Genomic DNA, 13,135 nt, shown 5'->3' on the forward strand with positions numbered 1-13,135 from the left:
TTATATTTTCAAAAATATTATGCTCTGGAACGCCAATATACTGCTGGTAGGAGTATGAGTCTGTGCAATCATGTCCCAGACTGGGACTGTTTACTGTTTACTGTTGATGAACCTTGTACACATACTATAGTGCAGCATTCACTCGTAGGAAATACCCAACATGAACATGTGTATATATTCACCAAAAGATATGCCCAGTTCCAGTCATCAGAAACTAAACAACGCAATAAATAAAGTATACTTATGCAAAGCAGTACTTTGCAGGGAAGATGATAAGTGAACTTCAGCCAATACAACAGCATGGGTGACTATGTGTCTGTGATCCCAATGCTCCTTCCTTGAGATGGGAATTAAAGACAGGGTAGTCCATGCAAGCTCCTGGGTCAGCTAGCAACACTGTACAGTAAAAGAGAACTGTCAGACAAGGAGCAACAGCTATGCTTGTCCTCTGACTGCCACACACATGCCAGAGCACACAAGCTCAATAAATGGACGCCTGTTGAATTAAAATTCCATTGAATTAAAACCCAAAAATAAAACCATGATATTAGAGGTCAGAAAAGTTTTCTTTGAGGGTAGAGAAATGATAAGTGGGGCTCGGGAGACTTGTGGATATCTGATGATGCTGCCTCCTCCGGGATGTTGCTGCTGAGGTCAGCTTGTTCTGTTTGAAGACTGCATCGAGCTAGGCCTTTCTCCAAACTCTTGCCACATCCAGAGACATAAAAATATTTTCAATCTGATAAACATAGAGACGCTTGTTTATTGATGAGACTATCATCTGTTTTTCTTACAAATTTGTAGTTTTAGGTCTTACCTACTTTCTATTTTATGTCAAAATGTGATGTTTTAAGTGACAGATGAAAGCTTCAGAATTAGGTAATATTGGGTGTCAGGAGAGCTTTCCCTTAATAATAAAATCAACCTTAAAAAGAGTACTTTGTTCTTGAGTAGCTACTACTGCCACAAGCCCCTGTGTAGAGAGAATGGAATTCACCTCATTAACTGTAAATTTCTCCTGGGGTGTGAGCCATATAAAAGAAGACACTATTTGAAGGTCTTCATTTTATCTTACTGATATTTAGTCTCCTCTTGACTAGTTTGCCCTTGGAACATCTTTAAACTATGTCAGAATATTAGTTACCACTGTTACATGTTACTCTTAGTTTCTTTAGGGTTCTCTTTATGGCATTTGTGAAAAGAACAGGACATTATTTTTTGTTTCCTTTGAGACAGAGTCTCAAGTAGCCCAGGCCTCAAAATCCACTTTGTAGTCAGAGCTGGTCTTGAGTTCCTGAACCCCGTCTGCTTCCCAAGGGTGTGACTCCAGGCCTAGGCCACCAACCGGGGCAAATAGGATGTTTTGTTTAAAGTAAAATTGCACATGAATTTTGTCTGTTTGATTTTATAAAATAGTACTTTAGAAACTCATATGTCGCATGCTATTTTACTTTTTCAACCAGTACCAATTTCCTAAGTGATCACTGAACTAAAATATCTTTATAGTAACTCAACTACTATGATGAAGTCTGCTTTCTTATGCTTTTGATTTGGGGGGTGCTTTATTAAAATAATGTGTTTGAAGTATATTACAAACTTACTGTATTTTGACGTTTTTCATTATTATTCAGAAGTTGCCTGTGAATGTTATATTTTTGGTTTTTCTTTTGTTTGTTTTAATATGTAATACACAGACGCTCTGCTGTTGCCCGCATTCAGGAGTTCTTCAGGAGGAGAAAAGAAAGGAAAGAAATGGAAGAATTGGATACTTTGAACATTAGAAGGCCACTAGTAAAGATGGTTTATAAGGGTCATCGCAACTCCCGGACAATGGTACCAGATGCTCATTGAGATTCTTTGATGAGATTGCAGTTTCATGGGTTTTTTTCCCCGTGGTGATTTTTATTTTATTCAAACCTGTTTTTTTAGTGTGGTAAAATATTGCAAAAAATTCTACCTTACTAAAGAAATATATGTGAGTTAGAAAAAATTATTTTAGCTTAGAACATTGTAGCTAATGCTTTTTATTTGTTTGTTTATTGTCTATGCTTGCTCTCCTCAGAAATTTAGTATTAAACTTTTTAAAACTCATTTTACCACATTTTGTTATTTGGGATGAGAAAATAAACCTGTACATGAAATCCAGATTGAGTATAAAATACAGATACAATAATTAATTAAAACACCTTTTGAAGTAACAGCTAAAAATTGGCTTTGATCACTCTGTCTCTCCTTGCTTTAACTTGTCATCTTTGAAATTGTCAGGATAGACCAGGAGATCTGCAAGATCAGTTGTAGTGCTTGAAACCCACAAATCTGCATTCCAGTACAAGGCAGCAATATAGCTATTACTATCAACCATTCATATCTAGAAAGTGCTCTATATGCCTGTAGTATTACCACAAAGTACCTTCAGATCATGTTTTACCTTCTTGAGGGTCTAGGTAAAAAATAAACAGAATTGAGGAAATAATTAGCTCTCCTTGTAATGTCATTGGTATTAACAATTTCATCATTTTTAAACAGATACTCATTATTAATAGAAGTAACCAATTTGTATTTTGTGCATTTTGCCAATTAAAATTTGAGATGAAATTAATTAAAGGATGACTGAGGCTATAACTCAGTGGTTGAGTGCTTGCCTAGCACGCACATGGCCCTGAGATCATGTCTTAGTACAGAAAGAGATGAAAACCCAAGGTAGGTAAGTACAACAACTGCACCATATGACTGCAGGGGAAATGATTTTAAAGACAATGTCTGAAGTATAAAGATCTTTTTACAGTCCTTTCATGTATGTTTATTAAGCTAGTATACCATATTCCTCTGCTTGCTTGACTAAAGATCAGTTTATCATTCCTTCTTAATTCTGTGAGCTACTAACAGCTAATTAAAAAAAAAATACTTTCTGATCCTTTTTCCCATGAAATGTTTTTATTTTCTTATAAAGCTAAAAGATGATTTTTACAAAGTTCATCTATATGTATATACTTTTTTCCACTATACTATTTTAAGCCCAGAATTCTCATTTACTTGTTTATAGTGTGTGAAGTACCTGTTGTGTATCAAATAGTGTCTCCTAGCAAACCTGCTCTCGGGGAGGCTTCCCGTACTTTGCTGATGTGATTACCCATCCCTCCCCCCCCCCCCCAGTGAAGTGCTGACACAATTTTAAGATTCTTAGACTTCAGTATTTAACTTTATTTTTAAAACAATTCATTTTCATCATGAGAATGGAATCTGTCTTTCTTTTGGTAACTTTGACTTGGATGTCCTTGTGTTTCTTAAAATCCCTCAGATAAAAGAAGCCAATTTCTGGGGTGCTAACTTTGTAATGAGTGGTTCTGACTGTGGCCATATCTTCATTTGGGATCGGCACACTGCTGAGCACCTGATGCTCCTGGAAGCTGATAATCACGTGGTCAACTGCCTGCAGCCTCATCCATTCGACCCAAGTAAGGCAGCTTTCATAGAACAAGTACTAGAAATTGCTGGTATCATTCCTCAGCTGTAGTCACTAGAACAGAAGTCTGAATTGTCCTATTAAGCACCACTACAGATAGTCACAGCTCTACATGGGTTTAAAACAAAGCATTTACTTTTTGAGGATGGGAGAGGGGCTCACAGAGCCCTACCCCTAGCTGAGAAGATGCTGGCAGATGATGGCTGCAGGTGGAGGGAGGGAGAGTCAGTTTTCCTCAGGACATGGCTCCTAGTAAGTTGCCCATGCTAGTGGATGGCGGGACTCAAGCACACACTGGCAGCACTAACTGGATTCAGGGGATTTAAAATGAGTACACAGTGTTAGGAGGGAGACGTGGGGAGCATCTGGGAAGAGATGGAGAGAGGGAATAGGGAATGGGTTTGGTCAGAACATTTTGTATACATGTACAAATTCTCAAAGGACAGGTAAATACTTTTAAAGGTTCCCAACCTCAGAAAGAAAAGAATGTGCTTTTGACAGATATTCTAAAGAAACAGGTTAAAAGGTTTATTCTTCTAATATTTAAGTTTATAGAGTCTGGCATGACTGAACTTCTCATCATTTATTCAAAACAAGCCTCCAAATCTTTTTAAGACTTAATGAGTTTAAATTAATTTATTAGCACAAAGGAGAATTGGCTTTCTCTTGCAAGTGACTGCATATTTCATAAGAAAACAGTGAATATGACAGAAATTTGAGTGACTTCAAGGTGGTCTTAAAATTTTGTTCTGCAATTAGTTACTTTTAGAAAATGTTCAAAATGATAATTAACAGTTAATTATATAGAACAAAGACTGGAGAGATGGCTCAGCAGTTTCAGTTAAAGACATCCAGGCGTTGGTGGTGCACGCCTTTAATCCCAGCACCAGGGAGGCAGAGGCAGGCGGATCTCTGAGTTCAAGGCCAGCCTGGACTACAGAGCAAGTTCAGGATGGGCTCCAAAACAATACAGAGAAACCCTGTCTCTAAAGACCAAGAAAAGTAAAAAAGAAGGAAAGAAAGAAAGGAAAACATGTGCTAAAAACATACATTATTATCCTTGTAGAGCCCCCAGGTTTCCTTCCCATCACCCACATCAAGCAGCTCACAGCCCCAGCTCTAGGGAAGCTGATGCCCTCTTGTGGCCTCTCCAAGTACCTGCACTTGTGTACACACACACACACACACACACACACACACACACACACACACACACACACACACAATATTTAAATCTTTGGCCAGGTGTGCTCGTATATACCTTTATTACCAGCACTCACAAGACAGAGGCAGGTATATCTCTGTGATTTCTAGGACAGCCTATATAGTGAGTTCCAGGACAACCAGGGCTATGTAGAGAGACCCTGCCTCAAAAAAAAAAAAAAAAAAAAGTTTAAAAAAAAACTTCAAAAATATGTATAGTGGTTTTTATTCAAGCTAAATTTTGTTAATCTTGCACATATGCTTAATATCTACTTCTTGAATTTATGATGTAAATTTTCTTTTTAGTTCTAGCCTCATCTGGCATAGATTACGACATAAAGATCTGGTCGCCATTGGAAGAGTCAAGGATTTTTAATCGAAAACTTGCTGATGAAGTAAGACTTTTACTATACTTCTATTTTAATTTTTATCTAAAATGCTATCTTAAGAGAAAAACCAGTTCATTATTAGTTGCTAAGTAAAACAAAGCATTCAGTTAAGGAAGTCAAATTTTTAATCTCAGCATTCAGATGGATAGGTAGATTGATGTCTGTGAGTTCAAGGCCAACCTGGTGGTCTATATTGAAAGTTCTAGGCTAGCCACAGCTATATAATGAGACTGTGTCTCAGGAAAAGGGGGAGAGAGAGGATGTCAAATCTTTGGAAAAAGAAAAATGAAATAAAAACATATCTATAATAGTAAATGTAAAAATCAATTTATTATGTTACTAATTACAATACTGACATTATATTTTTGGTGGTAAGCCTAGCCTTCAATGACTGAGCCATCAGCCTCCATGGGAATGACCTAGGCCCTCTGCATGTGTGTGACAGTTATATAACTTGGCCTCTTTGTAAGACTCCTGGCAGTGAGATCAGGACCTGTCCCTGGCATTTGGCTGGCTTTTGGGAACCTGTTCCCCATGCTGGATTACCTTGCCTAGTCTTAACACAAGGGGAGGAGTTCAGTCCTGCCTCAACTTGATGAGCCATGCTTTGCTCAAGCCTGTGGGAGGCCTGCCCCTTTTTTGAATAGAGGAGGAGGAGTGGGAGTGGAGGGGCGGGTCATGACACAGGAACAGGGAGGGAAACTGTGGTTGCTGTGTAAAGTAAGTGAAAAAATCTTATTTAAAAAACAAAAATATGACTTTTATAACAGATTAGGAATATAGTATAAAGACAAGTTTGATTATCATGCTTAGTATGTATAACAGAAAGCATTAAAAAGTTCTTTCTGTGCCGGGTGTTGGTGGCGCACGCCTTTAATCCCATTACTCGGGAGGCAGAGGCAGGCGGATCTCTGTGAGTTCGAGGCCAGTCTGGTCTCTATAGCGAGTGCCAGGATAGGCTCCAAAGCTACACAGAGAAACCCTGTCTCGAAAAACCAAAAAAAAAAAAAAAAAAAAGTTCTTTCCTTTGAAGAGTGTTTTAGCTGCAAACAAATTGATTATGCAGCCTGTGATTCACCTTCTACGACCCAGGAAGCTGAACCTAGGGTTCTGGTCAAACTGAGCCTCATGTCAAGATCCTGTCAAAATAAGCAAAAGATAGTGAGGCAGGAGGTGGGGGCAGATAATCTTACTATATGCAACCCTCCGTAACTGTAGACTTTTAATTTTTCTATTTGAGGTTTTCACAAGGGAGCATTAGGACTACCCCCCCCCATGTCCCCAGTATTAATAGGTAGACCAACAAATGATCATAATTTTTCTTTATTATATTTTAAAGACTCCCTTAGTTCCTTGGTCTTACTCATTTTCATTAACATTTTTAGCTAACATACAAAGTGATGGGTCTCATCCGGGCATTGGTGGCACACACCTTTAATCCCAGCACTCAGGAGGCAGAAGCAGGCGGGATCTCTGAGTTCCAGGCCAGCCTGGTCTACAGAGCGAGTGCCAGGATAGGCTCCAAAGCTACACAGAGAAACCCTGTCTCAAAAAACAAAAACAAACAAACAAACAAAAAAAAGTGATGGGTCTCAGTGAGAGAGAGGTGGGGGAGTGAAGAGGGAGAGGAAAAGGGAAATGATTTCACATCCTTAATCATTGAACCTTCGTCATTCTTATCCCTCCTTCCTTGTTCTTTCCCTCTGATCTCACTGGTCCACATCTTCCTCCAAGTGTCCCTTTTGCTTTCTGCTGCTGCTGCTGCTGCTGCTGCTGCTGCTGCTGTTGCTGGAGGGGGGGGGTGGTAAAACTCTGCATATGAGTAAAAACAAGTTACCCTGTCTTGCCTTCACCTCTTTTCTCTTAGACCCTTCCTCCCAATTCCCACTTACCCTTCTGTTTTCATGCCATATAATACAGTCTTCATACTGTATTTGTCTTTCTGAGTCTGGCTTAATTCCACTTACACAGTAATCTCGTTTCTACCCATTTTTCTGCAGATGACATAATAACCCTCCTTATGCTGGCTTATATACATTTTCTTTATCCATGGATATTTAGACTGGTTCTATAGTTTGGGTTTTATGAGTATTGCAGCAATAAATATGTATGCATGAGTATCTATGGTAGGCTGGCTTAGATTCATTTGGGTATAGTCATAGAAGTGAGATAGCTAAATTATATGTCAGTCCTATTAGTAGTCTTTTTGAGGAAGCTTCATATTGGTTCTTATAGGGACTGTACCAGTTTATATTTCCACCAGCAGTATATACTGGTTCCTTTTTCACACTTCCTCTCCAGCATTTGTTGTCATTTGTTTTCCTGGTAGCTATTTTGACAATGTAAATTTTTATTATTATTTTGAGTCGGGATCTCATTTTACATCTTCAACTGGCCTAGAATTGGCTATTGTGGACTAGGCTGGCCTCAGATTCTCAGAGATCCACCTGCCTGTGCCTTTGCAAGTGCTGGGACTAAAGGTGTGCCCCGCCTCCTGCAGCCCCTGGGACTAAAGGTGTGCCCCGCCTCCTGCAGCCCCTGGGACTAAAGGTGTGCCCCGCCTCCTGCAGCCCCTGGGACTAAAGGTGTGCACCGCCCTCATGCAGCCCCTGCTGCTTTTCCCTGCTGGCTGAGGAGTTTGAACATTTTCTTTTTGTTCATTGGTCACTTGTATTTCATTTGAGAACTTTCTGTCCAAGTATTTTCCCCATGGGTTTTAATATTTAATTTTTCTGCTCTGTCAGATGCACAGTTGTCACATATTTTTCTCCATTCTGTAGACTGTCTTTTCACTCTGTTAATAGGAAGAAGCCTTTTAATTTGATAAATCCTATTTGTCCAGTCTTGGAATTATTTCTTAAGCTATAGAGGCCTTTTCATAAAGTCCCTCTTTGTGCTTAAATCTTGAAGTGTTTTTCCCAACACTAATACTTTCAAGTCCTACATTAATGATCTATTTTGAACTGAATTTTGGTCAGAATTGGAGAGATGGTTGTAATCTCATTCTACATGGGAATTTTCAGTTTTTCCAGCAGCATTTGACTAAAAGGCTCTCTTTCCAGTGTAAGTTTTTGTGTTTTTTTTTTGGTTTTGGTTTTTTTTTTTTTTTTTTACATACCATAGAAGTCTTCCACTTCCTGAGTAGGTTCATTCATGGGTACTTGATGCGCTTATGGATTTTGCTAGTGTTGTGAATGGGTTTTTTTTTTTTTTTTCATTTCTTTCTCAGCATGTTTGTTGTATGGAAATAGGAAAACTACTGGTTCTGTTAAAGTAATTGTCATTGAATAGCCTAAAGGCAGAAATAGAGACATTACACATAAAAAGCATGAAGAAGGGCTGGAGAGATGGCTCAGGGGTTAAGAACACTGACTGTTCTTCCAGAGGTCCTGAGTTCAATTCCCAGCAACCACATGGTGGCTCACAACCATCTGTAATGAGATCTGGTGCCCTCTTCTGGTGTGCAGATATACATGGAAGCAGAATGTTATATACATAATACATAAATGAAATGTTTTTTAAAAAAATATTCTTCCTAAGACTTGCTGATTTTCAAAACTGTTTTCTTTAAGGCAAGGATGGTGTTACTTTATGAACTTTGACATAATTGTTTAACTTGCTGTAGGTTATAACTCGAAATGAACTCATGCTGGAAGAGACTCGAAACACCATTACTGTCCCAGCATCTTTCATGTTAAGAATGTTGGCATCACTAAATCATATCCGAGCTGGTAAGAACTTCTACTCTATCATTAAAATCATTATTTTATTTGAAAACAGCCCTGCTTTACAGAAGTTTATATGATTTTCTTAATATCCAAAAATGAAAGTAGCAGCTTCAGAACTAGGATTTCTCTCTGTGAACACTTGACTTTAGCCCAGTGAATTATTTTCTTATTAACTAAATTTATTGAAAATGGTAAAATGAAAACACAGTCACTTGAGAACTGTATTAGGTAATCTCATAATACAGAACTGTACCATAAGCCTCCAGACACATTGTACTGCTGGACGTGCTGGCACACTCCAGTGATCTAACACAAGGAAGGTGGAAGGAGGAGGAACAGGTGTCCAGAGTCACCTTCGGCTGCACAATATGAGATACTGCCTCAACTAACAAAAAACAAAAATGCGAACAAATAAAGTTATGTTAAATACATTATAATGGTAGGTTTATTCAAAGTCAATACTGTTCCAATTAAAAACATAAAGTGGTAAGAAAGTTATATTAGTGTACTTTCCAATAATTTTTAAAGATTTAGTTATCTTTATTTTATATGTAAGGGCCTTGCCTGAATGTATATCTGTGTGTGCAGTGCCACAGAGGCCAGAAGAGGGAGTTGGATCCTGTGGAACTGAAGTTACAGACTGGTTCTCTCCTATGTAGGTGCTGGGAACTGAGCCCAGATCGGCAATAAGAGCAGCAAGTGCTCTTAACTACTAAGCCATCTCTCTACTCTATCAACACTGTTTTAGATGATAAACTGTGGTTCAATGACAGAAATCCAAAAACTGCATATATTACAACTGATATTCAAGAAGAAATTGCATAATATTTATTCATAGCAATAGGGTTATTATCCAGTGTGTATTATGACATTTTTATCAAGCAGGAATGCTTATCCCTTCTCACTGATTGCATAAATGCATTCATACGTTAGGCGTTAGGTATTATGTATCATTTATACAATACCTATTGTGTATCAAATATTATGTCTTTTTAATTTGGGTTTTTAGGTTTGTTGTTTTTTGAGACAGTCTTTCTGTGTAGTCCTGTAATTGTCCTGCAGCTTGCTCCAGGCTGGCCTCAAATTCACAGAGATGCACCTGCCTCTGCCTCCTGAGTACTGATATTAAAGACATGTGCCACCAAGCCCAGCAGATACTAACTCTTTAAAAAAAATAAGATTTTACTTTAGATTTATTTTATTTCATTGTATGAGTGTTTGCCTACATGCACATGTTCTCCACATACACGTTTTCCACATGCGTGCCTGGCACCTTGGGAATCCAGAAGGAAGTGATAGAGACCCTAGAGCTGGAGTTACAGGTGGCTGTGAGTCACTGTGTGGTGATGGAAACTGAACCTGGGTCTTCTACAAAAGCAGCAAGAGCTCTTAACCTCAGTCATCTCTCCAGTCCCTCAGACATTAACCCTAACTTGCCCAGGCCATCCACCTGATGAACGTTAAAGCCTGAATTTGAAACTACCTTCCCCTTGACTTAGGATTCCATGGATAGCCATGTATTCAGGTCCATACTCTGACATGCAAGCTTTGGACCAAAAGTCTTTCTCTTCTCTTTTTATAATTATATAATTATAATGTCCCCTTCCATCTAATGTTTGGCATCCTTCTGTTGTGGACTATTTACTTTATCTGTCCTTAATATTTTCCAGATTACTTGAGGAAATGTGTCTGTCAAAAAGCCCTAAATACTATGGTAAATACTAAATTACTGTGGTAGTGATTTTCTGCCATTGCCTTCGTCATAAACCATAATGTGATACAGCTTACCTTCATAAAACTTGCATTCATTTCTTTAGTAAACCTTTCTCTAGGGTAGAGGTCAGTGGCACAGTGCTTACTGTGTGCGAAGCTCTAGGTTCAATCCCCAGCATGGCAGAAACACAAAACAAGGACATTAAACACCTTCAGTGAACATCCTATCATAAGCCCTAAGGATAGAGAGGTAAACAGATGTTACTTTTGCCACTAAAAAGCTAATAGTGTGGTCTGAGAAGACAGGTTCTCAAGTACTATAACGGGTCATCATTGAGAAGCTCATAAAGAACTTTCCAGAATAGGTGGAGGAAGGAGCTTGTGAAGAAGTTGGGACAATTTCACAATAAGGACAATAGTTGTAGCTAGCAGAGCCATGATTACTAGTGAACGGTGCAGAGGAATAACAAGCGCAAAAGGCATAAGCCCAAGAGAGCATGCTGCACTGGCTCTCCAAGCTCATAACTATGTGTGCAGTGAATATTGGACCCAGTTCATGCTCTACCTTGAGGGAAGAAACAGCACTTATTTTGGTCATTATTGTAATTTCGGTTAGCACAATTCCTAGAACATAGCAAATGATGGATTTAAGAAATCTTATTGCCAGGTGGTGGTGGCACACGCCTTTAGTCCCAGCACTCGGGAGGCAGAGGCAGGTGGATCTCTGTGAGTTCAAGACCAGCTAGTTCCAGGACAGCCTCCAAAGCCACAGAGAAACCCTGTCTCAAAAAAACAAAAACAAACAAACAAAAATCTTATAAACAGAATTACACAATCTTTTTACAGGCATGTCCAACCTGTTACCCACAGGCTGTGTGTCCTAGGATAGCTGTGAATGCAGCCCAATGGAAAGTCATAAACTTACTGGAGTAAACAGTATATGAGGTTTTCTGGGGGTGGGGGCAAGGAGTTTTTGTTTCTATGTTTTGTTTTTGCAACTTGATTGCTCTGTTGGAGCATGAACTGTGTAGATGACATCATGTCACATTGTCGGAAGGTTGAACACAATGTGAGTGGTCTCCACTCTTTTTCTCTCTCATATCCTCCTTTCCAGGTTCCCTTGACAGCACCTGACATCCGTTATTAAAGCTTAGCCTCCAAGGAACCTTGTTTGAAAACCACTGCAAGAGAATGTAATAGATCAAGATTTTGTGTGTTTTAGAATTACATGATGTTGTATATATGATATTATATCATCACTCTTCATTTACCTCTTGAGGCAAAATTAAAAACTTACATTGGGGTTGGAGAGATGGCTCAGTTAAGAGCACACACTGCTCTTCCAGAGGACTCACAATTGACTGTCACTAGCTCCAGTGGCATCCAGTGCTTCTGGCTCTGGCCTCCTTGGTCACCTGCACTCATGTAATGGTATATGCCTTTAACCCTGAGATGCAAGGCAGGTGAAGGCCAGACTGGTTTATATAGCCAGTTCCAAGAGCACCAAGGCTGCATAGTGAGACATAAGACCTTGTCTCAAAAACAAAAACAAACCCTCATCTGTATATACTAGTGAGTAGATTTTTACATGTATATGTTTTGAATGGTAAACATTTTTCATAGTTTTAAACAAAGACTCTGTGGTTATTTTAATAGATACTAAAAGGATTTTGAGCTTGTGTGATTCTCGTGTTTGTTTTCCAGACCGTTTGGAGGGTGACAGATCTGAAGGTTCAGGTCAGGAGAATGAAAATGAGGATGAAGAATAAATGACTCTTTGCAAGCACTTAGATGTTCTGAAATTTGTATACGACATTTATTATATTTTTTTTTTCTTTACAGAACTTTAGTGCAATTTAAGGCTATGGTTTTTTTGGAGTTCTTCCCCATTTTTTGGGATAACCAAACATTGGTTTGGAATGAGTGTGTGCATGAGTTGGGAGAGTGTGTAAAACAAAACAAGCAAAATGTTTTTGAAACTTTTTGCCGTGTATGGAGTGCTCGAAAATGCCAAGTGCAATACTTCCCTAACCCTCAGATGTGAGAGCTTGGATCAATGTTGAAAAGTCATTTTCATTGTAGTGAAAATGTTGGTTCAAATAAATTTCTACACTTGCCATGTGCATGTTTGTTGCTTTCTAATTAAAGAAGTTGGTTGTTTTAAGATCCTAAATTTGAGTTTTTATTTAATTCTTTGCTACTTTGACCCACATTTTCCAGTCATTTCTCTAACAAAGAGGGCTTGTTCTGTTTTCTGCATTTAGAAACCTTTTCCAATTTGACATATGTATGACCAGATCACATAAAAGGGCCTTTATATTTCTCTTCCTGAGGTACTTTTTTTCACCTTGCGCTACTGACTCAAGATTTGTGATACCTCATCTGAGTCAGACACTGAGCCTTCTGGATGGTTCACATTAGCACAAATTGAAGGTGCTGTCTTCTGGTCTACCTCTCTGTCCATACTCCTGATTTCACAGCAATCAGTTAGCTGACTGTAGCATCCACATCCACTTCATACCCAGACCTGTGTGTATCTTACAGTGTTGTCCTGAACTGCTTCGTAGACCTAACCTTTTTCACCTCCTAAATTGTCTGCTTGTGTTTCCTCGATCTAATTTCATGCATATATCTCTACA

General features: G+C 38.8%; 1 protein-coding gene across 3 annotated transcripts in view; it reads left to right on the forward strand.

The window, feature by feature from the left end:
• Dcaf6 (DDB1 and CUL4 associated factor 6) overlaps positions 1–12,669 on the forward strand; it is a 107,612-nt gene extending 94,943 nt beyond the window's left edge. For 2 of the 3 annotated variants that reach the window (XM_027417136.2, XM_027417137.2), the window contains 5 exons: positions 1,695–1,833; positions 3,299–3,455; positions 4,973–5,061; positions 8,681–8,786; positions 12,201–12,669. In XM_027417136.2, coding sequence (XP_027272937.1) covers positions 1,695–1,833; positions 3,299–3,455; positions 4,973–5,061; positions 8,681–8,786; positions 12,201–12,265 — 556 coding nt within the window. In that variant the 3' untranslated portion in view covers positions 12,266–12,669. The other variant, XM_035445475.1, reaches the window with a different exon arrangement.
• The last annotated feature ends 466 nt before the right edge of the window (positions 12,670–13,135 follow it).

Source organism: Cricetulus griseus, chromosome 5 (assembly GCF_003668045.3).
Source record: "Cricetulus griseus strain 17A/GY chromosome 5, alternate assembly CriGri-PICRH-1.0, whole genome shotgun sequence".
In the NCBI taxonomy this organism is placed as follows: domain Eukaryota; kingdom Metazoa; phylum Chordata; class Mammalia; order Rodentia; family Cricetidae; genus Cricetulus; species Cricetulus griseus.